The sequence below is a fragment of the Terrapene carolina genome, unplaced genomic scaffold (assembly GCF_002925995.2).
Source record: "Terrapene carolina triunguis isolate 2854851 unplaced genomic scaffold, T_m_triunguis-2.0 Scaffold192, whole genome shotgun sequence".
NCBI classification, from domain to species: domain Eukaryota; kingdom Metazoa; phylum Chordata; order Testudines; family Emydidae; genus Terrapene; species Terrapene triunguis.
The window spans coordinates 14,412,814-14,434,676 of record NW_020664543.1 but is presented as its reverse complement, the minus strand read 5'-3'; the positions used below and the strand labels follow the sequence as shown (position 1 = coordinate 14,434,676).

The 21,863-nt window shown below is 44.8% G+C and overlaps 2 protein-coding genes across 2 annotated transcripts in view; one reads left to right on the top strand and one right to left on the bottom strand.

Moving 5' to 3' along the window:
- The window catches only part of GGA3 (golgi associated, gamma adaptin ear containing, ARF binding protein 3), a 32,042-nt gene extending 29,244 nt beyond the window's left edge, over window positions 1-2,798 (top strand). Inside the window, exon 17 of the mRNA XM_024214128.3 lies at window positions 1,474-2,798. Within this exon, the coding sequence (XP_024069896.2) occupies window positions 1,474-1,584 (111 nt within the window). The 3' untranslated portion in view covers window positions 1,585-2,798. The remainder of the gene's footprint in view (window positions 1-1,473) is intronic.
- A 1,521-nt stretch (window positions 2,799-4,319) lies between these two features.
- NUP85 (nucleoporin 85) lies at window positions 4,320-21,099 on the bottom strand. Its single transcript, XM_024214124.2, has 19 exons — window positions 20,981-21,099; window positions 20,328-20,418; window positions 19,488-19,650; window positions 18,670-18,740; window positions 16,808-16,851; window positions 15,770-15,839; window positions 14,543-14,664; window positions 13,007-13,141; window positions 11,909-12,031; window positions 11,236-11,367; window positions 10,674-10,780; window positions 10,225-10,308; window positions 9,317-9,382; window positions 8,641-8,792; window positions 8,425-8,542; window positions 6,768-6,868; window positions 5,318-5,469; window positions 4,570-4,656; window positions 4,320-4,480 (listed from the first exon to the last, which is right to left on the bottom strand). Exons 1-19 carry the CDS (start codon window positions 21,011-21,013, stop codon window positions 4,379-4,381), a joined length of 1,953 nt encoding a protein of 650 aa, XP_024069892.2. The 5' UTR covers window positions 21,014-21,099; the 3' UTR covers window positions 4,320-4,378.
- Window positions 21,100-21,863: the final 764 nt, after the last annotated feature.

Sequence of the window (21,863 nt, the reverse complement as noted above, 5' to 3'; positions counted from 1 at the left end):
GGCACGCGAAACCTTAAATTAGAGTGAATAAATGAAGACTCGGCACACCACTTCTGAAAGGTTGCCTACCCCTGGGCTAGGTGATAGTACTGCTGAAAAGGATCTGGGGGTTATAGTGGATCTCATTTTGAATATGAGCCAACTATGTGATGCCATTGTGAAAAAAAGCTATTATTATTCTGGGGTATATTAACAGGACTGTCGTATGTAAGACACAGGAGGTAATTTTTTCTCTCTACTCAGCACTGGTGAGATCTCGGCTGGAGTACTGCGTCCAGTTCTGGGTGCCACACTTCAGGAAAGATGTGGACAAATTGGAAAGAATCCAGAGGAAAACAATAAAATGATGAAAAATTTAGTAAACCCAATCTATGAGGAAATGTTAAAAAAACTGGGCATGTTTAGTTTTGAGAAAAGAAAACTCAAGGGGAGACCTGATAACAGTATTCAGATATGTTAAGGGCTGTTATAAAGAGGACAGTGATCAAATGTTCTCCACATCCATTGAAGGTAGGATAAGAAGTAATGGGCTTAATCTGCAGTAAGAGATTTAGGTCAGATATTAGGAAAAACTTTCTAACTATAAGGGTAGCTAAGTCTTGGAATAGGCTTCTAAGCAGTGAAATCCCCATCAATGGAGGTTTTTAAGAACAGGTTGGAAGAAACGCCTGTCAGGGATGGTCTAGGTTTACTAGGTCCTTCCTCAGTGCAGGGTGCTGGATTTGATGACCTCGTGAGGCCCCTTCCAGCCCTACATTGCTAAAGTATATAAAGTTCAGAGTCTGAACTCAAGTAGTCTTTTGATTGTTCAGATAACCTGGACATTTGCTACTTACTGTTTTTGAAGATTATGGTAAAAGTGGCATTTACAGCATCAGTTAAAAAGTGTTAGATCCCAAGGTACAAAGATAATGGGGTTTTGTGGGATTTCTATAAACTCACTTTGTGGAACATCTAGAAAAGCCATGTAAGCAGGGGAAGGCAGATTTCTTTTTCCCGTAGTCATTCTCTAAGGAATAGGCATCTGTCAGGTTTTCTCCTTCCTCTACATCCTGCAGTACTGTTTCGTTTTGAGACTTCATACTCTTCTAGCACTACTAAAGCATGTGTTTAGTAGGATCACTGGGAAGCAGCTGAACTACGAATGCTGGTCAGTGTATACAATGAATCTATATTGCAATGTAAATGCTTTTCTCCTGCTGTTTCACTCCAAGAGACGGACCTCTCATATTTACAAACTAAAGAATAAATAAATCAGCCTTATTAAGTATCCAGAAATGCTCCATTAACATAAGCTGGCCTCTTACCCCATATGGGGTATCTGGACAGAGCCGTTTTGGGATCTAAAATGTTATTACAGTGGAGTGTCATCAGGGAGCACTGCCGTTGTTCTCCTGCTGCTACTGGTTCCATGGCCTTCCTGCTCCAGGGGAGGCTGTTACTTTAACATCTTGTTTTTCTTCTTCCTTGCAGGAGAAGGTGAGGCTGAGGTACAGACTGACTTTCACTTTGGGAGACCAGCCCAGCACAGAGGTTGGGGAAGTGGATCAGTTTCCCCCAGTAGATCAGTGGGGTAATCTATGACCCAGCGAGTCTGCCACAGTCTCCATGACAGGACCAGGCAGGGATCCCAAAGGGACTGGAATGAATGTGACGTGGAAGGGGCACACATGCTATCCACTGGTGATGTTTAGCTTTGTTTACATGTCCTGACCACTCCGCTTGTAGCTTTAGTCTGGAATGTTTTACCTCGGGTTGAAGTGGGCCCGGGGCATCTATGCCAAGAATGAACTGAGTGGCAGCCAGTGGGAGGCTTTGCTGGCTGCTTTATCTTGGCCTCTGGGTGAATCTGGTTCTATCTTCCACTTTGTTATTAAACTTGAAATGATGGTGTTCTGGAAGGGAGACCTATAGCCAGAAGGGGATTGGTCGGCTTCCTCCCTTGTTGTTGTCCAGAGATGCCTACAGGCTGGTAGGGTCATGATGCCATCCCGAGTTTCCTCGGTGCAGAGCCCTAATGTCTGTGCCTGGCCTCAGGCTTTTGCCTCCTTGATGCCAGAACTGAACCTTCTAGGCATGCTGTGCAGTAACCACTGGCTCCAAGACGGGAGGGTTTTTTACAGTAAAATAACACTTCACGCCCCCTCTGTTCTCCTCTCCACTGGGCAGCCTAAGCCAGTGCTGCCCATTCAGACAGTAACTGCACATTGTGTGACACTCTCTTTAGTTGCTTTCTTTTATTTTATACTCCCAGCTGCCTCTGCACTCTCTCTCTTCCAGGCAGCTCATGCTAATTTTTGTCCTCCCATGCCTGTGCTGAGTATTCTTCTGCCTTCATCACATTCCATAGTATGGGGGAGAGGAAATGGGTGTAGCGAGGAGGTAAAACCAACAGGGCCAAAGGGCTCCAGTTGTCTTTGAGTGGACAGCACAGGTTACACTAATAAAGGATGGCAACTACAGTGCAGCAGCCTCAGTGCAACCACTAATCAGGTGCAGAGGCTGGACCAGGGGTAAGGAGAAAAGCCTCTCAGTTCCCCTTCTGCAGGCAGTATTATTAGTAAAGTTGAATACTGTGTTCTCTTGAAAAGACTAGGAATACAAGATGTAAATAGTAGAGCTATAGGACATTGAATTATAAGTGAGCAGATTGATGAAAGTAAGGCAGAATCCATTTGGCTGTGATGGTGCACTGCTGGGTTTAGAACCCTGTTTTATTTGTTCCCAGTATTAAGTGGCTAAGTGCAATTCTCTCCACAAGGGGAAAACGAACTGTATTTTAAATTGTGGGGCTCACGCACGTGTATCTACATGAATGAGGAGACTTAGTTCAATACACTGAAAGTTTGATTCTAGTAGTCCCTCCCCCCATTCTTAATTTCAAACCTAAACAATCCTTCAGGGACCTTTTAGCAAATTGTTTTAATGAAGCATTTTTTTCTTGTTTTAAATCTGTAACCTTACACTCCTGTGAAGACAGCATGTGGGGTGGCTGTATGGAAACTTAATTATACTAGAAGTATTTCCAGCAGTGCAAGGTACAGGCAAACAGCTCTTAAATTGTGAAGGGAATGGTCAGCCTGACTGTCCACAGTCTCAGTACAGCAGGAAGATATTCCAGCCTATTATAGGAATAAAACTAAAATGAGGAAGTGCTGCTGGATTTAGAGGTGGTTATAAAACCCATTACGCTCAGTAGAGCTCGGAATTCTTTCTAGCCATCTTATACTTTCCCCTGTGGCTCAATGTTTTTCTTCAGAGTAGTGAGAAATACGAACCGCAAGGAGAAGTGAAAGACACAGCAGACGCCCTGATGCGAAGGGGGCACTAGCCATTGAAAGGTAAGTGTAGAAGTAAAAATCCAAACTCAGCTTGCTAAGTGTCAACGCTGGTTTGGCACTCAGGACCAAGGCGGGTGGCCTCCTCAGTTGTCTTTAAGTGACTGGAAGATGCTCTTGGATCCTGAAAAAAAGCAGCAGCTGTGTTCTTAAACGGATGGAAAGAGGTGGTGAGCAAGGAACTTTCTTTCTGCTTTCAACATGGGCCTCACTGGCATTGTAGACAATACATCTAGGGGCTTCGCTTAGCTCTTTAAGTCTGCCCAGGTGCTGTAACGTATTGTTAGGAAGCAGGTTTCACTGCTTTAGATGCCTAGAAGTGACTCTCATGGTGGCTGTGAGGAAATCAGAAGAGCAGAATAGCTTCATTCTCCTCGTTAACGGCACTGCAGTGCCCATGCTGTACAGTCAAAGGGCAAGGCACCATAGTCTCACTGTGGGGAAAAGTATTGTACAAGCTTTGGAAATTAAACTATTTATGAATGTTACTTGTTCAGAGGTTGAGGTTGCAGCTTCATACTGAGCCGTCATATTGTAAATATGTCTCCAATGCATTTGTTTTGCTGCATGTTAAATAAACTGTTTTCCCTACTTTGCTCTGTGTGCGACCCTTTGTGACACAGTGAGGAGCAGGCTGCTGTTTATGGAAGCCACAAGATTCAATCCACCAACCAAAAGGAGGTGGTGTCAAATCTATCAGGTTTGAAAGGTCGGCTATTCAAATTCCGTTCTAGTTACAGGAGACGACAACTGAAATGGTAACAGAGGCAAATGTTACACGTTTAGCTACCTGACTAACCATGTAGGTAAGCCCAGCAAGCATCCCCCTGCAAGCTGCCTTATAGCAACCAAATCCTTCATAGGAATCTAGGGGCATAGAATGAATGTTGGGGGGAGACTTCCTACATGTTCATTGTCTCATTTGAGACGACAAAACACTGGCACAAGAACAGCTAGAAATATGCAAAACAAGACATTTATTCTTAGAAAAGCAGTCAGTTTTATGTACAGTATGCCACAGTTACTTCAGTAGCCCATTCTCATGATCCTTCCAACGTGCCCTCCTTGACAATAGCCCGGGCAAGGTTTCGTGCAAGAGCAAGTCTCAGGATTTCCACCTTGGTAGTCTCAACGTCATCAACCTAGAAACAAGAATAGTGTTATGGAGACTTGCTTCCTCTTTCCCATGCTACCCCAGTTGAATCATCCAGTTGACCTCAGGCAAGATTACCTGGAGTTTCTGGTTATCTGTCTTTCCAGCTGTCAGGTCCTCCAAGCAGCGCATTAATTCATATGTCTGCTCTGCTGAAAATATTACCTGTGAGAAAGAGACTGTTTGCTTAAAACATTAACCACTTATCTAGGGGATCCAGAATGAGTGGCTCCTGAGGGATAGGTCAACAAGAGGAGAATGCTTCTGCATGCCCATGACTCTATTTGGACCACTTAACACCTGGTAAGTCATGGGTCTTGCACTTGTGAGGCTGTAATTTTCTGGATGGACCGTAAGCCAGAGGGATGCACACTGGAAAATCTCAAATTCAAACCCCCCAAAACAACTGGGCAAGTCTGTAACAAGCCTAAATCCTCAACAGTGCATTGAGTCTGCTACTTTGAAAGGAGAGGGCTGAATTACACCCTTATCCCCCTAATACTTGCAATCTTAGTGTAAACATAAGGATTTCACAGGATGTACATCAGAGATTAATTTTGTCCTAAGTGCCTCTGCATCCTCCATGCCACCACTGGCCATGACTTTCACATGGCCACACATTTCTTGAACAGCCAAATCTAACTCATTTACATGAGAAGTATGGAGAATCGCTAGTGTACCTTGTGTCAGTCATGAGGGGGGGACAGGTAGTTCTGGGATACCCTGTCATATTTGTGTACACCTACTTCCAGTCAGGAATAAGAGGGGTGCCTGTGGGTCAACAAAGTATGGTGGTTGTGGTGTTGCATCAGAACCCCACATTCACCTCTTTCTGCTCCAGGAGGGGAAGAGCATCAGTCAACAGGGTCATCCAGAAGGAACACGGAGCAATACGAGCCGTCATCAGCATCAGGAGCAGCTTGGCAGCTTCAGAGAACCACTTCTCACCATACAGCCGATGGAATTCTCGGTACTTCCCTGTGTGTGTGGTGGGCGAGGGGAGTAAAATGTTAGCTACTGTCAGAAGATCCTAGGCTTTGGTTACAAAAAACTAAGGCTAATCCTGCTACTATGAAGTCTGTGGTAAAACTCCCAGAACTTAAATGGGGGGAGGATTGGGCCCTTTGGCAGGTCTGGGTTAAAGAGGGAAGTTGGAATCTTGTACAATTTATACATCAAAATAGCTTAATAAATACAGGGTGGGGACAGAAGGAAATCTGCCCTTTTTTGCTGTTTACCACTTGAACCTGCTTAAAGGACAACACCTCAGTTTTGTTCAGGGCAATACAGTGAGCATCTGTGCAGCATCTTCCAGAATAGCTCAGAGAATGGTTTTAAAGCAAACACATTCTGCAAGTCACCATTTCCTTTAAAGGTGGCCTGCAAGGGAAGAAGTGGGCCTCTGCCCTGTATATTTGCGTTAGAACGTAACAGGGTTTGAAAGGCTTTCCGTAAAGCATTGATTTTTCTGATTGCTTATACTGGAAATTTAGATCTTTGTTAACCTGTAAGTCTCTGAACCCCCAGGACCTGGTTAGGATGAGATCTGACATCTAGGAAGTGAAGTGGTTAATTGAGGAGGGAAGGGATTTCACCAAAAGACAGGCAGGTATCAGCAGCGTAAGGTTTGGGGCCGCTAGGGGAAAGAAGTTGTGCATATACAAAGGAAGCGGATGGAGCCTTTCCTGTGTTATTTGGCAGAGGGCCAGCCCCCTAGTTCCTGTATGGAGTCAAGTCCTCCTCACTGTGAGCTTGGCGTTTCCATGCTGAACAAATGGAGCTGCGGAGATGTACTTTGGAGAGCTCTAAGCAGTGGGCAAAACTACCATATGGGCAAGATAACTAGTGCAAGGGGGTTGCCTTTGTAGGGATCTAGGAAAATCCGCACACACGTTTTTCCAGGTTCTGATCACTAACTCCTCACAGGAAGCACCACTAGATAGGGAAACAGATGGGGAAAATAAATGCTTATTTAGTTAGATTTTAGTTTAGATTTATAAATCCCAGAGCCCCAGACTGCCCTGCACAAACTGAGGTGGAACATCAGAGACCTTCTGTGAATGCAGTTTGAGGTAAAACAGTCTGCCAACAAACAGCAAGAGGATGACATCCCAAACCACATAGTAATTTGCTCTCCCTCTGACATCTGTAATGGACTCAGGATGTACAGGGGAGAAGAAATTAAGAGAACCAGTAGCAGCTCCAGAGAAATGGTTTTAGGGTGAACAACACTTTAAAGCAGTTCTAGGAAGGGTCTGTAGGCAGCAGATTCTCACCAAGAAACGTCAGCCGATCACTGAGCAGCATGGAGGGTCCCAAGTTATCGATAAGGTCCAGGTCTGAGAAGCTGCCTCTCTCACAATAATCCTTCAGGAATCTACAGGGAAGTGGCACACGCTGGAGGTCAGAGACTTGTGTCCACCAGGTTCAGCCTACGCTTCCCACTCTTCAGAGAAGCTTTATTACCCAATGTCATTCTGTTTTAATCACCCTCCTAAAGAGCCAAAACCATTCCCTGGAGGTGGGGTCCATTCAGATATTACGGTGTATGTTTAATACACCCGTCTCCGCACCCTTTATTTTTGTTGTTGTTCAGGATATTTGCAGTCACCAGGATTTGTTTTTAAAAGCAAAGGTGGAAGAATAGCAGCACAGCAAGCAGTCCTGAGGCAAACAGATGCCTAAACAGCTCTGCTAGGTCATAACAAAGACTTTGTTTTTCTACTGCACAGAAGAGCTGATAAGCAGCAGGAGCAAATTAAGTCCTAAGAGTTTTTTCAGTCGAGCCTTTATTATGCTGCTGCTTTCAGTGCCTGCTTCCTGTGGTGGTCTTCTTCCACATTCCGTTCAAGCAAATATAGTCCCTCCCACTCCTACAACAAGACAAAAATAGCACTCCTTTCTCAGGTTACTCAACCCTCAAATGTGAAATAATACCTTGCGCTTCTACGGCAGTTTTCCCCCCAAACAAATGGGTCCTGGGGGTTGTGGGAAGATTCTAGATGGGTCGCAGGGCGCTAGGCAAACATACACTTCTCCTAGCCCCGTGAGCAGGGTGGCCCACAGGGAATGTGGGTTGGAAATCAAGCCTGCCCCGTGCTCGCCCAACAGTGACAACTCCTGTCCCAGCTCCTTGCTCCGGGGCATTGTGACCTGGCACACAGGGTTGCAGTGCCACCCAGCTGCCCAGGATTAGGATTGTGACGGCAGGGCAGAATGTGCATATAGGTAATGGTGGATTACAAAAAACAAACAAACAAAAAAAACCACAAAATGCAGTTTGTGGGTCATCTTAGCAAAACATTTGGGAACTGTTGTTCTAGAGCATCTTCTACCCACTGATCTCAAAGTTACAATCTAATCCTAGCTGAGACACAGGTACTTTCCCCATTTCCCCCAGCTGTAAAAAAATGAAGCAGATATATGATATGACTTGTCAAAAGATCACACAGGAAGCCTAGAGCAGGTCAGAAACAGAAACCAGATCTCATGTGTTCAAACTAGTAGGGCATTCCTCCTCCCGTACAGCCCCCTCACTGCCCACAAGATTAAGTACTGAACAGTTTATTCAGTTCAAAACTAGGATCTCCGTGAAATAAGGTTAACTTCCGCTGCTACCTAAGATTAAGTTGATCTGTAGGTCTGTTATCTCCCTATTCTTGTCCTCTGAGGATTGCAGAAGGTGGGGAGGAGAGTGGTAAGGAAAAGGGAAATGGCTAAGGAAGAAGGATGTTGCAAGTATTGCACAATCCTTTGTCTCTGAAAGGGGTCAAGGATTTAATTCACTAGCACAGATGCTGCACTAGTTTGTCCTAAGGGGAGGAAGGTTCTATTCTAACAGATTATCTCAACTAGCCTTCAGAAGAGCCTTCTCAGGACAGTGCTCCCCTCCCCAAAAGGTTCTGCTCAGTCTAGAGAGTAACAAAGACCCACCTGTCCGATATGAGTGTAGCAAACGCTGCGTCCTTGGCTCGGATGCTCCAGGACAGTGCTGAGCCTAAACGATTGTTCCGCACAGCTTTCATGGCCATGATTTTACAGATGCTGCGAACTTTGGGATGAAGTGGGGAGAAGAGAGAAATGGAGAGTCAGTTTTTAGTTACACCCAGGTCACTATAAGGCAATGAAATGTCATCAAGAGTCAATCACCTTGTTCATGCATCTGTCTCTGCTCACAGATCCTCAGCACCTTGAGGGCTTTTTGCTCTGTGTTGAGGGGGATTCGCTCAATATGAAGCTCCAGGTAAACCTTGCCATACTCTGGACAATGATCAAAATAATCTACCCCTAGCTGCCACAGGCTACAAAAGAGGGGAGAGAAAGGTCAAATGTTCCTTCTAAGGAGAACTCTCAATTAAGCACTTTATTATAGCCACAAGAGGGATTTGAGTCAGGATTAAGAACAGTAACACACTGTAGGAGACCCCTGGTTAAGTCACTCATCTTTGAGACTTAAATTAGCTTTTACTTTTTATCTAGTACTGATACCTATAGTGACCGCTCTGGAATACCACCACCTGCACCAGCTGTTCTGCACACTTGGGGTTGCAGCGATAACATGTTTAACTTGTGACATTTATAACTAGAAAAGACAAAGCACTAAAACTATGGTGTAGGGACTTGATGGGCTCTAATAGATCTCTTCTCTCTTTAACTCATGGTTCTAGCAGAAGAACCCCAAAGGCTTTGTCAAACAGCTTGATCAATATCCCTTCCCATAACAAGAGCCACTTAATTGTGCTGCCTTTCACATCATTAACATGAAGGTTTCTCTTTTGTTGCCCAATGTCAGTCTGGTATCTGAAAGCAGGGAAGGAGTTGTTACCTGTGATGGGAAAAGAGCCCGGAGGCATACTCCAACAGGAGGAATTCACGCATATTGGAACCAAAACTGAAACAGAAAAGTAATACATTTTAATCCTAACATATACTCAGATTACCATGCGATTACCTAATTTATTAAGTGTCTCACACAGTCCAGGCTACAAGTTGTTTTTATTTTTTTAAGAAATCTCTAAACTAGTCCATTTTTCTACATCACATGCACATCAAGGTTTTTTATTGCAGTGGGATCCCTCGTACACACCCATTAACAGCTGCAAGGTTGTATCTCAATGAAAAGACTCTGCTGAAACTATTGTTGATAAAGACTTTTCACTTACACAATACATTTCATCCTAGAGTATCTCAGTGTGGTTTACAAACTCCACTGAAAATCAGCCACCTCTTGGGAGGGACATCACAGCTGTTTACTAGCATTCCACAGCTAAAAAATAATTTAGAAGATCCTTTAGCCAACTGAAACTGCAAGCGAAATGTAGATAGCATGCAATTACTGAAGTTGGAATTTAGCAAAGGCAAGAGGATTCATACTCCTACTTCATTCAAAATGTACCATGGGATCTCTAATAACCATTCAGTTCTATTTCATCTGGGAAAACTTCTGTGCTGACGGCAGTGAAGACCCTAACATCACTCTGAGGTGCTGGTTCAGTATCAACTCAGAGGTGTGGCAGGTTGGCATTCTCTCCTGCAACATCACTTCTTGCAGCACGTGGATTTTCCTTTTCATTCCACAGGTTTCACTGGAATATACAGCACATCCCCTCTCTCTGAATCTCTGAAATGTAGCTCTTCACCAAGAAAATACCACGTTATCCTTCTATCGCCACTCCTTAATAGTTCCTATCTCTGGCCTCTGGACACTTGAGTAAACAATGCAGAGGCACTTACTAGAGATTGTGAGACTGCAGGAGTTTGCAATGATCCAGCAGGTCAGTCAGATGAGCCACAAACCACCAGTTGCTCAGGGCGATGCTGCATTTTCAAAAAGCAAAGGAAGAAAATATCAGCCTGTAACTGACAAGTGACTCGTTATGTTTTCTGGCGACATTTCCGACTGTCAGAGAAGCAATACACTGCCCTAACCCAGCAGACTTGCAGACAAGTGACACTATGTCACAGACCTAGTGGAATGGCATTTTAATTGCTGTCTGCCTTACGTGTTCTTGACAAAGTCTTTAAAATACAGATCAGAGAGGCTCAATCATCCTTATTATGTGCACATATCTCTACATGCAGGCAGACTCCTCTCCATAAGAGATGCCAGCTTGCTGCTGGACTCAGGGCACAGAGAAGCAGTGCTGTATAACTAAGAAGTCAAAGTCTTACTAAAACTCAACCTGCATTCTTTAATCACTTGATGGATCTCGAACTCAAAGGCGGCCATTAAGATGCTGTCTAGAGGTTCAGGGCTGCTCTCTCCTCCCAGGAACAGGTCCAGGCTAGACTGTGGAAGCCCCAAAAAGACAAGACACATTCAATGCAAAGGGCCATGGGGACAGTGCAGGAGAAGAGATTTGGTTGCATCAGCCTTATTTAGAACTTTTTGGGGGGGAAACTGGGGTGATGGGGGGAGATAAACAAAACAAAAAAAAATGATTGAAAGGGTCAAACAGGATTCATCTCTGTTTTCCTAGAACAGATTGAACACTATGACTTAAGAAAATTAGCGCAGGTATTTGCAGTTTGCCACATTCAAGTAGAAACTGAACCAGTTACATGACACACTGAAAACTCTTGGTCAGCTGCAAATTTTTCACTCATAGCACATGTTTGGAACTCCCTGTAGGTTGCTGATCCACTTTCAAACTCGGGGGGGGGGGGAAAAATCACACAAATATCTGGACCCTATAAAACTTCAGCCCTCCCAATGTGGTTTGAATGCAGTAACCCCAGACTTACTTGTGCATAGAAGCGAAGTTCCACTGGCTTCACAGTTGGATGGGAGTAGACAAGTCGGGTGACCAGAAAGTGGTACCAAGTAGTCATGAGCTCCTTCTTCTCCAGTATGGCGTTCTCATCTCCCAGCAGGATCTAGCACGAAAGAGAAACGCCGCCGTAAGCCCTCAAAGACTCACATCTTCATTACTAGCTTCCTTTCTTTAAATCCCTCAGCTCTGCTTCTCTTGGTATCACACCCACTAACAGGGCATGCAATCACCAACAACTTAATTAAAACCAAATAACTAAGAGTAAAAGAACAGCAGCTCTTGGGCACGCCATTGACCAAAGCATTGTACTGAGGGGACAGTCTGAGCTGATGGTATCAAACTTGCACTTATGATAGCAGAGTTCAGCAAAGAGCCTCAAAGTGTTTCACAAACAGTTAATCAGGCCCCAAAACATGCCTGTGAGCTCAATTCTATAACCAGCATTACTGCCTGACTTATGGAGAGGTGAAGTAAGGGGAAACCATTTGTCCAAAGTCACGCAGAGTCCACCACTCTAAATTTCCTGCTTTAACCAGCAGACCAACATTACCTGTGTCCACACAGCACTCCCAATCCCCAATGGATGGCTACTGGTGCCTTCAAATCTGTGAACATAACCTCCTTCCTTCCCAGCCACAACTCACCTTGCAGATGGACTCCATGTGGAAATTAGAAGCAAAGGTCCCATCCTGGAGGTACCGCTGACATTCTTCATGCCAATGCTGCCATTTCAGTTCCATCTCAGTCAGTGTCTGGGTGTTGCCAATCTGAACCGGGAAGATACATACACACAATAAGGCAAATTCAAAGTCCAGCCTCTACAACTGTCATTCAGCATGACTCTCAAACAAGCCTTTCATGGGCAAAAACAAAACACTGGCCCACGGCAAGGATTTTGATGTATGCTGCTACCAAGCTTCTCCATCACTTCAGCCATTTAAATATCGAAGTGACAGAGTGTACAGGAACCCACAGGGGACCACAATGCAGCATCTGAAGCCTTTTCACCATGAAAAGACCACTGCAGTATGTGCGGAGGTGGAGATGTGCGGATGAAGTCTACAAGGAAAGTTCTCTGGGAGGTTGTGTAAGAGCTGTCAATCAGAACATTTTGAAGAACTGGAAAAATGTGTCCCCCTCCACAGCGTTGAGTAAGAACAGGAATCACCACCAAGGCCATGTTGCCTTTTAACATAATATGCTCTTCTCCCTGCATATGGGTCTTTTGGGTTGTTATAGAACAGGGGTCGGCAACCTTTCAGAAGTGGTGTGCCGAGTCTTCGTTTATTCACTCTAATTTAAGGTTCCGCGTGCCAGTAATACATTTTAATGTTTTTAGAAGGTCTCTTTCTATAAGTCTATAATATACAACTAAACGTATGTATGTAAAGTAAATAAGGTTTTTAAAATGTTTAAGATGCTTCATTTAAAATTAAATTAAAATGCAGAGCCCCCCGGACCGATGGCCAGGACCCGGGCAGTGTGAATGCCACTGAAAATCAGCTCGCATGCCGCCTTTGGCACACGTGCCATAGGTTGCCTACCCCTGTTGTAGAACATGTATGTTACAGCCAGAGGACATCAGAATTCAGACATTTTAGTAGTCAGTAGGCCAGGATGTTATGTTATAGTGGCCCACAGGTGAGATGATACAGACTGGACTACAAATGCCACCCCCATTACAGACCACTGCATGCATTATTCCCCAATGGAACTGTATGAGACGGCTGCTGCATACATACACTAAGAATGGGCATCTTCTTCATCAAGTCATCCAGAATTTTGCACATGCCCATCGATGTGGGGTTGGCACTGGCTTCCTTAGAGAGTAAATGCCGTGCATCATCCATCCGGCCCTGCAGCACGAAGCTGTCCACCTGCAAAAACCACCACAGTCCGTGAGCACCAAGCAGAAGCAATGCTGAGACACCACCTTCATGCAGAATCAGACCAAAGGTGAATTTTAATTCGAAAAGCTAAAGGAACCAAAAGTGCTTCAACTACAGATCCTGTTAACTCAAATGCTCACACAGCACAAGCCTCCTGCCACAGGGTGAAGGGCCCCTTTAAGAGGGAGGAGAGTCTATGACTCCTCAGCTGCTTCCCAGTTGATTTTAAATGCACCTGGATCATATTAATGGAGAGAGACAGACAGTGGAGGAATCAGTCAGGAAAAGGGCCTGAGAGAGACAAGAAAGGGGAAGATGAGAACTGCCTGGGGAGGAAAGGAGAGACCCAGACAGAAACAGGAGTAGCACAGGAGAGCTAGTATACAGAGCCAGCGGGAAGAAGGTGAAGCATGTTGTTGGTGAGGACTGGCCAAAGCTGGGGAACCCCAGCAGAGTTACAGGACAGTTCATGCAGAGGCCTCTAGGAACCAGGGGAAGAACCAGCCCTGGTTAGGGGAAACCAAACCCAAAACAAGAAGGTTGATGCTGGAGGATGGATCCCAGGAGCAAGGGCAGGACTCACAGGCAGAGGGACTGGGGTGAATGAAACTACAGGAATACCCCCTGCAACACTCCCGAATGGAGAACTGTGGGAAACCACACCAAGAACAAGGGATTGGTCCTGCAGAGACATTCCTTGAGCATGTGTAGGACTCTCAGGTAGGGAGGCCTGCATGGGAGGAACACTGCAGGGAGTTCTCTCAGAGGAGATCTTACTTGGGGCTATCAGAGAAGCATCATGGGGGAAAAGTGACACTGGGAGCTCTCAGGTGGAAGCCTAGAGAGTGATACCCTGGGATAAAGATGAAAAGACAGAGAAGATTGGAGATGGACTCTCCCTCAAGAGGGTGAGCTGGAAATGATGTCCCAGGAGAGGGCATGAAAAACTGTTGTACTCTGCAGTACTCTGGGATTTCAGGGAGAACTATTTTATGCTGTAGACTATTGTATATGTGCAGGAATTAATTATGCCTAAAGGTGGGCTTTTGAATCAGACACTGGGAGAGACTGTTCCTTTTATGGACGGACCTGTCATGCCAGACCCTGCTGCAAGAGGGCGCCCCAGGTGGGGTGTCCCTATAACATCCCCCTATACCGTGCTGGCCCTGGCCTCTATTTTGATCTGAAATCCTCTCTAGGGGTAAGGGTAACCGTCTTCATGATGGCTTCATGCAGGAATCCCTCCAAGCAGATACTAGCAACTATGCCAAATGTCAGTTTCTGAGATGCAATCTAGCGAACAAAGCCACTCATGAGGAAGGAGGGACAGAGCACACATGCAAATGTATAAACTTCTTTGATGGAGAGAGCACCAATTTCTTTACTCACAGCATTCCAGAAGTCTTTATGCTTCGATGGATTTTCACTGCTCAGAACTTCACGGACCATGCTGTCTACCTCACACACATGAAGACGAACCCAGTCGAGGAGGTGAAGCAGGAGATGACCAGCTGTAGGCAGAGAATACATCTCTCCATCAGATCCCTGCTGTTTTAAGATTCTAACATTATTAGTTTCATAATATATTTCCCACAACCAAAAGCAGAGGACAAGTCTGCCTAGTCCTCTGACTCATTCATAGGATTTTTATCTGCAAGGCTCAATCCACCAAAGGCCATGGAAGAACAGCAGGCTGCTGCCAAATTAACAAACTCAGAATTTTACAAACTGAAAGGGGATTTGCTCCTTTGTCTATTAACCTGCTCCATGACACAGAGAGACAAAATAAAGCTAGCTAAGGTTGCTAGCTAACAACATAGTTGTCACTTATCACAGGCACTTCAAAAACAAGATGATGAATAATTATCATACATCTTATATTGCCCACATGATGCACATAGTTTTACTCTTCATTTTATTTTCCTCTCAAATCTGTTTTCACTGGAAATGAGGAGGGAAACTAGCACCAGGTAACTCATTTGCTCTCAACAAACGGTCCAGTTTGAGAACCTCTCTTCTGGATAATATGATTGAATAGGCAGCATATGTTTACATATTTTGACTGCCTAAAAAGTAACTTGGATTGAAATCCTAGGCCAAATCCTCTCCTGGTGTAATTCAACTGACGTCAGTGAAGACACTCTAAAGTCAGTGGAGCTGCACCAAAGAATGTGGACCCTAATGGGTAAGTGATACTTAGCATTTATATATAGTCTATGCTTATGAATTTAATAGTATTTTGTACTTAGAGGTTGTTTATGCTTGAAATTCAACAACCTGAGAAAAAAATTCTGTTTGATATCACACCTCTCTATTAATTTCATGTACTATGAGCCAACTCCAGTTCCACTGTAGTACAGAGGAAGGAGAAAACTGGAACAGGAGGGAAAAGGGAAAGAGGTCTATTAGTTTAGGGGCACAGTGCAAGACAGAGAAGACAATTCTTGTCCACGACAGGAAGCATTAGGGGTAGGGTTTGTTGCCACTACCTGGCAATATTCGTATGACTTTTGGAGACATGCCAAGATATGTTCTGATGGGCACGTTGTACATTTCTAGAACAAATACCTCTGCAAACAGAAATACCTATTAACATCATTATACGCCAATTCTCACCTGGCGCTACTTCAACAAAAAGGATCTCACACAAGTTCCAGATCAGCTCCATCGCGGACAGAATAGAGACCTGAGGAGCAACAGGTACAGGTTTCATATGCAACAATCACTCCCGAGTTTCCTAACACAGCAACCAAAGAAAGACATTTGAACCACAACATGTCAAATAGCAGCTTTCCTCCTTATCCACTCCTCTGATAAGTTTACTTCTTTGGACAGGAGAAGCGTTTTGCTAACATTTCAGAGGAGATCAGTAGTAAAATGAGACACTGGGCCACATATTTGATTTAGGAAGTTTCAAAGCTGCTTGCACATTAAAATACAAAAAACATCTCCCATCTGTGGTCACCACTAAGATAGAACAGGAATTCTTTCTGACATTAAAGCTCAGGAATCTAAGAGACCTCAATTGAAAGTTACAATGTTTAATTTGGTTCTCAATGAGACTTCAATTGAAGGTTACAATGTTTATTTTGGTTCTCAGTGAGACCTCAATTGAAGGTTACAATGTTTATTTTGGTTCTATAAAGATAACTTAGATCTGAATTTATAACCCAAGGAAAAGTCATGACAGTGGGAAAACGCCAATACGGCAATATTAATGCTGACAAGATAATACCACAGCTTGTATTCTTTACTCTTCCTGGAAGATAGTTTCATTATTGCTTCAAGTGCATGATTTCAAGGCTCGCTACAAGCCTCACCAGTTTTGGGGTGGGACATCAGAGAGGTAGGCTCTAAGGGGGGGCTGGGGTATTAGTTCATGGTTGGATTTTGTTAGAGGGTGAGAGTATCTGAGGTCTATAAAAGTGGATCAATATATAGATTACATCAGAGCACCCAGAGCTTTCAGATAACTCCTACAACTTGAGTCTCTTACAACATAAGCAGCACACTGCTGCCTATTCCACCAATGCAAACGACTAATAAAGCAGATTTAGAACGTATCATTGTCACAACACACTTGCCTGGTGTATTTGCCGGCAATCGTTTTTTTCAGTTGTGACTAGATTTCACAATACAATGTTTGTAAATTACCTGGGTGCTGTGCTGGCACTGCAGCTCAGGGTCCCGGGTAGAAACTGAGGGGAGAGAGAGAAAGAAGGCAAAACACCTCAAAAACATTTTTCCAGCCCTCTGGTGACACTGCTCAGAAATGAAGCAGTTTCATGTTTGGATCCAATGATATGCCTGGGCATTCTCCAGTCTCGTTATCATAGACTTTTAAATGTTACTAGGTATTTCCTTAGTTACTTAGCACCTTTTATTAATTTTGTACAAGTTCTGATCTCTTTTATAAGTGTGATAGAATGCATAACATCATTCTGATAGCTCTGTGAAAAGATAATAAATTCATAAAACGTTATAGTCGTAGGCATCTTTCAGTCTCAAGAGACCATGGGTATGCACCCCTGAGAGGTAAAGAATTTACATAAAGTTGGCTTTATGGCAGCCGCAAATGTGGCTGAAGAGACCCACTCGAGAGAGACAATCTTTGCCATATCGGTCAAATTTAAAGATGATGTTTTGCTAAGCTCCGAGCACTCACTGAAGCAGGCAGACTGTGGCGGGACCCTATTGTCTGGGGGCTGCCCAGTTTTATGGCAGGCAGTGGTTGTCCAGTGAGATATGATGATCTCTCCCACTGTCGGAGACTGCCCCGGTGCTCAACTCTATGCCAATCAAGTAAGAGCTTAGAACTGGTGACTGCTGCCTCCCGTGTTGTGTCGATGCTCAAGGCAAAGCTGGAGTTCCTCTTCAGGGCGCAAGCCTAGGCAGATGATATGGAGGCCCTGAGTTGCCCATGCACCAGGACCCCGCTCTCGACGTCACCGGTAAATCCAGAGGAGAGGAAGAACCAATACATCTGGTACCCAATCTGCTGCAGGAGTTGCCGGAAAGATACTAAAATATTAGTACCTGACCGCCTTTGGGGCTCCACTCCAGATTTTCTGTCCGAGTTTACTCTCATAGCCCTGCATTCTCCCAAATTCCCCCACAAGGCAGTGGGGCTTTTCTGTCAGGGCTTCCACACTCCCTTAGCCTTACACCCTCCTGGGCTACCCACAAGGCAGTGGGTTTGATGAGATAGACCATCTACTCTCATTACGGTAGCAAACATAGCCTGACCTGACTTTCTATGATGTTATATCTGGAAACAATTTTGGTTGCTGGACTGTATTTCAACATTGATTGTTTGTTGTAACTGTCCTGCTAAATGTCATTATTACATATATGATATACGATGCTCACCGGTACAAGAGGAGTAGAAGTAAGGAAAAGAGCGAAGTAATAGATAGAGGTTCCACATGCAAAAGAAAGCCTATTAACTAAACAGAACAAGGATGGCACCAACCATCATCAGACTCTGCCTAGAAGTGACAACAAAACAGGGACATTACACTTGTAATAACGATCCAGTATGGTTACCTACTCTTCTGATTCTTTAAGAGTTAGAAGCTGCATTTCCCAGCAGAGAAGATGAGAGGGAATCCCAAATTAATGGAGTGACAAATAAATAATGAGAAGCCTGGGACCATAAGAATGACTGTTTGAGGCCGTTGGAAGTGGGAGATTACAAAGTATCTTGAGAAAAGAAAAACCTCAGACTTGTGAAGCAATCAAAAAGATCAAGGAGGGAATCAAAGAGCAGAGAAATAGATTAGGAAGAATAAGAATTTTAAAGAGTGCAGAGTAAATTCTGAAAATTCAATTAAAAAATAAAGAAAAAACTCTCTCCCTAGGTTTACAAATTGACATTGCATCGAGGGGGTAGAACTGCAGTCTCAATAGTTACTAAAATCTGGAAACACTTTTACAGCAGTTATAACAAATTACAATTGCAAATGTTATTTTTATGGTCTCGAATATTGTCTCTTCTTAAACGGAGAAGAACTTACTAGCCAACTGGTGCATCTCCTCCATACAGGCTCTTATGACTGAACGGTAGTTTTTACTCACTCGAACCAATCTGCCAAGAATACAAAGGCTTTCTTTAGAGAGATTTATTTATTGTTAGCTTGTGCCTGTAGGCTAGTAGGGCCCCGATTCTGCAAGTTTCTCTGCAGAGGCAGACCCCTTCTGCACTGTACTGAAGTCAGTGGGGCTCCACACTGCCAGAGAGGTGACTGCTTGCGGGACAGGGTCCTAATTTTGTAAAATGGATATTGGAAAAATTAGTTATACAATATTACAGAGGGTCAGCAGCTGAGAGAATTTCAGTTTCATTATCTCCCTCACTGGATATAGATTCATATGTTTGGTGGAAGAAGGGGAGCAACATATTGGTCCTTTCCTGCACCGCAAAATTATTATTGTATCACCTTGCCTCGCTTCCTAACAAGACATTCTGTAAGCGGCAAACACACCAATCAGAGGGGGGTTGCTCTCCTACCTCATGTCTACAGATGAGGCAGTATCCATCAGCAGTGAAGGAGACTGGGCACAAATAAAGGGAACAATCAAGATAAGATATGTTTCTTTAATAAATTCAGTCAATGAACAACAAGTATGTATTGTATGTACTGTACCTTTAATAACTCTCACAAGGTTGCCAACCTAAGGAGATGCACAGACACCACACCTGCCTCCACTATTAAGTGGCACAGAACAGTCTATCTGAATTGTACCTCACTACTGACATGTTCTCCATAGGGGACAGGGAAGCTGACATGTTCTCTTTTTGTTTCAAAACTATCTAGCATTTCTATTTACTCACTGTGCTTTCCTTGACTTCCCAGCCAGTTCTTCCTCACTCCTCTGGAGTCCAACAAAGATCCCATGGGATTCATTGAAGAGTTTGCGTAAGGTCTGAGAGTACACATCTTGATCTTTGCGAACAATGAAAATGTTGGGGCAGCCTGGCCTTTTCTCTGCACATTCTGAAATGAAGCATGTAAACCATAAAATAGCCAAAAGAATGCTACTACTCTGCAGTGTTTAATGCAGATAATCCATCTCAGCCCTATGGGATAGTAATATACTCTGCACTTCAAAAGTTAAAGCCTACAGTAATGGTTCTTAAAATATTAACTGGGAATTCATTTGGTAAGAAGTCTAAGAATCAGCACAAAAATAGGGCAAGAGGCACAAAACTACTGATAAAATATCAAACACTCTGTAAAACTCAATTCCAAAAAAAAAAACCCACTAATAATTTGTGTGATAATGAAAATACAAATCTCTTCAATATATTAATTCCTAAGTCTGATCACCTTATAATCTCTAATGTGACTGAATTCTCAACTCTCTCACCATTTGGTGGTGTTCTTGAAGCCTCAACTCCTGGAGTCAAATGACTGCTCAAGAAGTTTCTAGGTCTCATGTTGCAGAATAAAACTTGAAAAAACATGATCTGAGTGTACTCCAAACTCTTGGAAAGGCAAGTAAAAAGAACCCCAAATTTATTTTCAAATATCTCATTTTAAGCCAATTTATTTTGGGGCCTAATTCACAGTTTCTGAACATTTGAGGTTAGGAGTATCCCTGTTCGCTCTGCATTAGTATTTAGTAAAATCCACCAAGATAAACACTCAAGAATGAAAGAGAAGTTATCCACCTTTTGGGAACAAAGTTTCATACACCAGCATCTCTCCAGGTCCCCAGGCAAAACACATTTGCTTCCTGTTGGAGTCCACCCCAGGAATCAGCTGTTAGGAGATAGGGCACAGGGATTGTCAAGCATGCAGCTGCTCTCTAGGAGAATAGAACAGGCAAACACGATTCCTCTTCCCCTTTTAGGGTATGTTTCCCCTGCATCTGGGAGTGAGCCTCCCAGCTTGGGTCCACAGGCTCATCTACACAGCAATATTTAGCACACTAGGGCAAGCCCCACTAGCACAAGTCCTTCTACACTGGCTGGGAGCTTGCTCTCAGATGCGGTAGACATGCCCTCAGTTTTCCCATCTGTAAAACGGCGATAATGATACCACCTTCCCTCATACAGCACTTTGATTACTGCAGAAGGGCGCTGGGTGCTGCTCTGATTATCACTGTATCTTTTTGGCGGCGGGCTTATTTGTGCTAACGAAGGGAGACAGTCAGTAATGCACAGGCACGAGGGCGAAAAGCTGAAGTGAGCCACAACGGCTCCCTGCCCCCCACAGCCGCTTCCCCTACCCCGCGTGCCCCCCGCCCGTAGCCCCCCCCACCCCAGTGCTCCCGGCAGAGGGTGCCCAGCCCCCCCGCAGACGAGGGCTCGCTCTGTCCTACAGTAAGCGGCGGCTCCACGTCCAGCTCATCCATGTCAGCAGCGGGCTCGCCGGGGGACGGCGACAGGCAGCAAAAAAGAACCAGCTCCGCCGCCACAACAGATGGCCTGCACCCAGAGAGCCCCGCCCAACCCCGGGCCGGGCCGGGCCGGGCGCCGGGCAGAGACAGAGGCCCCTGGTTCGGGGCTGCCCTCTGCGATGCCTGCAGAACTCTACTCCTCCGGGCCCACATTGCCGCAGCCTCCCCTCTCGATCAGCTCCCTGGGACGGGGTGAGAAATAGTGTGTGTTAGAAAGGGGGGATAAGTCCTCCCTTTGTGGGCTTTATGTTGAATTTGGGGGCAGGCCCTGAACAGGTCAGTCCGGTGGCGCGACCGACTCTGGAAGGACCCCGCGAAGGTATATAGGCGGGAGCGGCGGCTGAGGCGCTCTAGTCAGTCAGTGTGTCGTGGGGTTCCTGTTGTGTGTGGATGGGGGGTGTTGTCGGCGGCGGTCTTTACCCATTTCCTGGGTCAGCTGCTGGGGTTTCTTCGGGATCCCGTGCTTGTCCTTAGGTCAGGCCTCTGGTTGTCCCTCCCTAGCGCTGGCAGGCAGCTCAGCTGCTCGTAGGGGGGCGTTGCCCCGTGCTGTAGCTGTCTCCTCTGACGGCTGTAGGGCGCCACACCCCGGGCGGTGCTGCTGGTGGTCTGTTCTGCACACAGATGGATATCCGCGTCTGCATGAGTTGAGGTGTAGAGAGTGTAGTCATCCATCTCTTGCCACCAAGGGATCTTGAGTTGCCATATGCCTCCCTGTTTATGATCAGCGTTGTTATAATTTTACTTCTTGTGAGGGGGCTCAGAGAAACTTCTTACATGGTTGCAGTGCCTACACGGGTGCTCTTGA

Excerpts from the sequence above, each read along its gene's own strand:
- NUP85 (XM_024214124.2), bottom strand. The coding sequence starts at position 21,013 with ATGGATGAGCTGGACGTGGAGCCGCCGCTTACT. Across the intron at positions 14,665-15,769 it reads TTTTGTTGAAGTAGCGCCAG|CTGGTCATCTCCTGCTTCAC; the intron begins GTGAGAATTGGC and ends CTCTGCCTACAG. Across the intron at positions 12,032-13,006 it reads AGAAGATGCCCATTCTTAGT|ATTGGCAACACCCAGACACT; the intron begins GTATGTATGCAG and ends TTCCCGGTTCAG.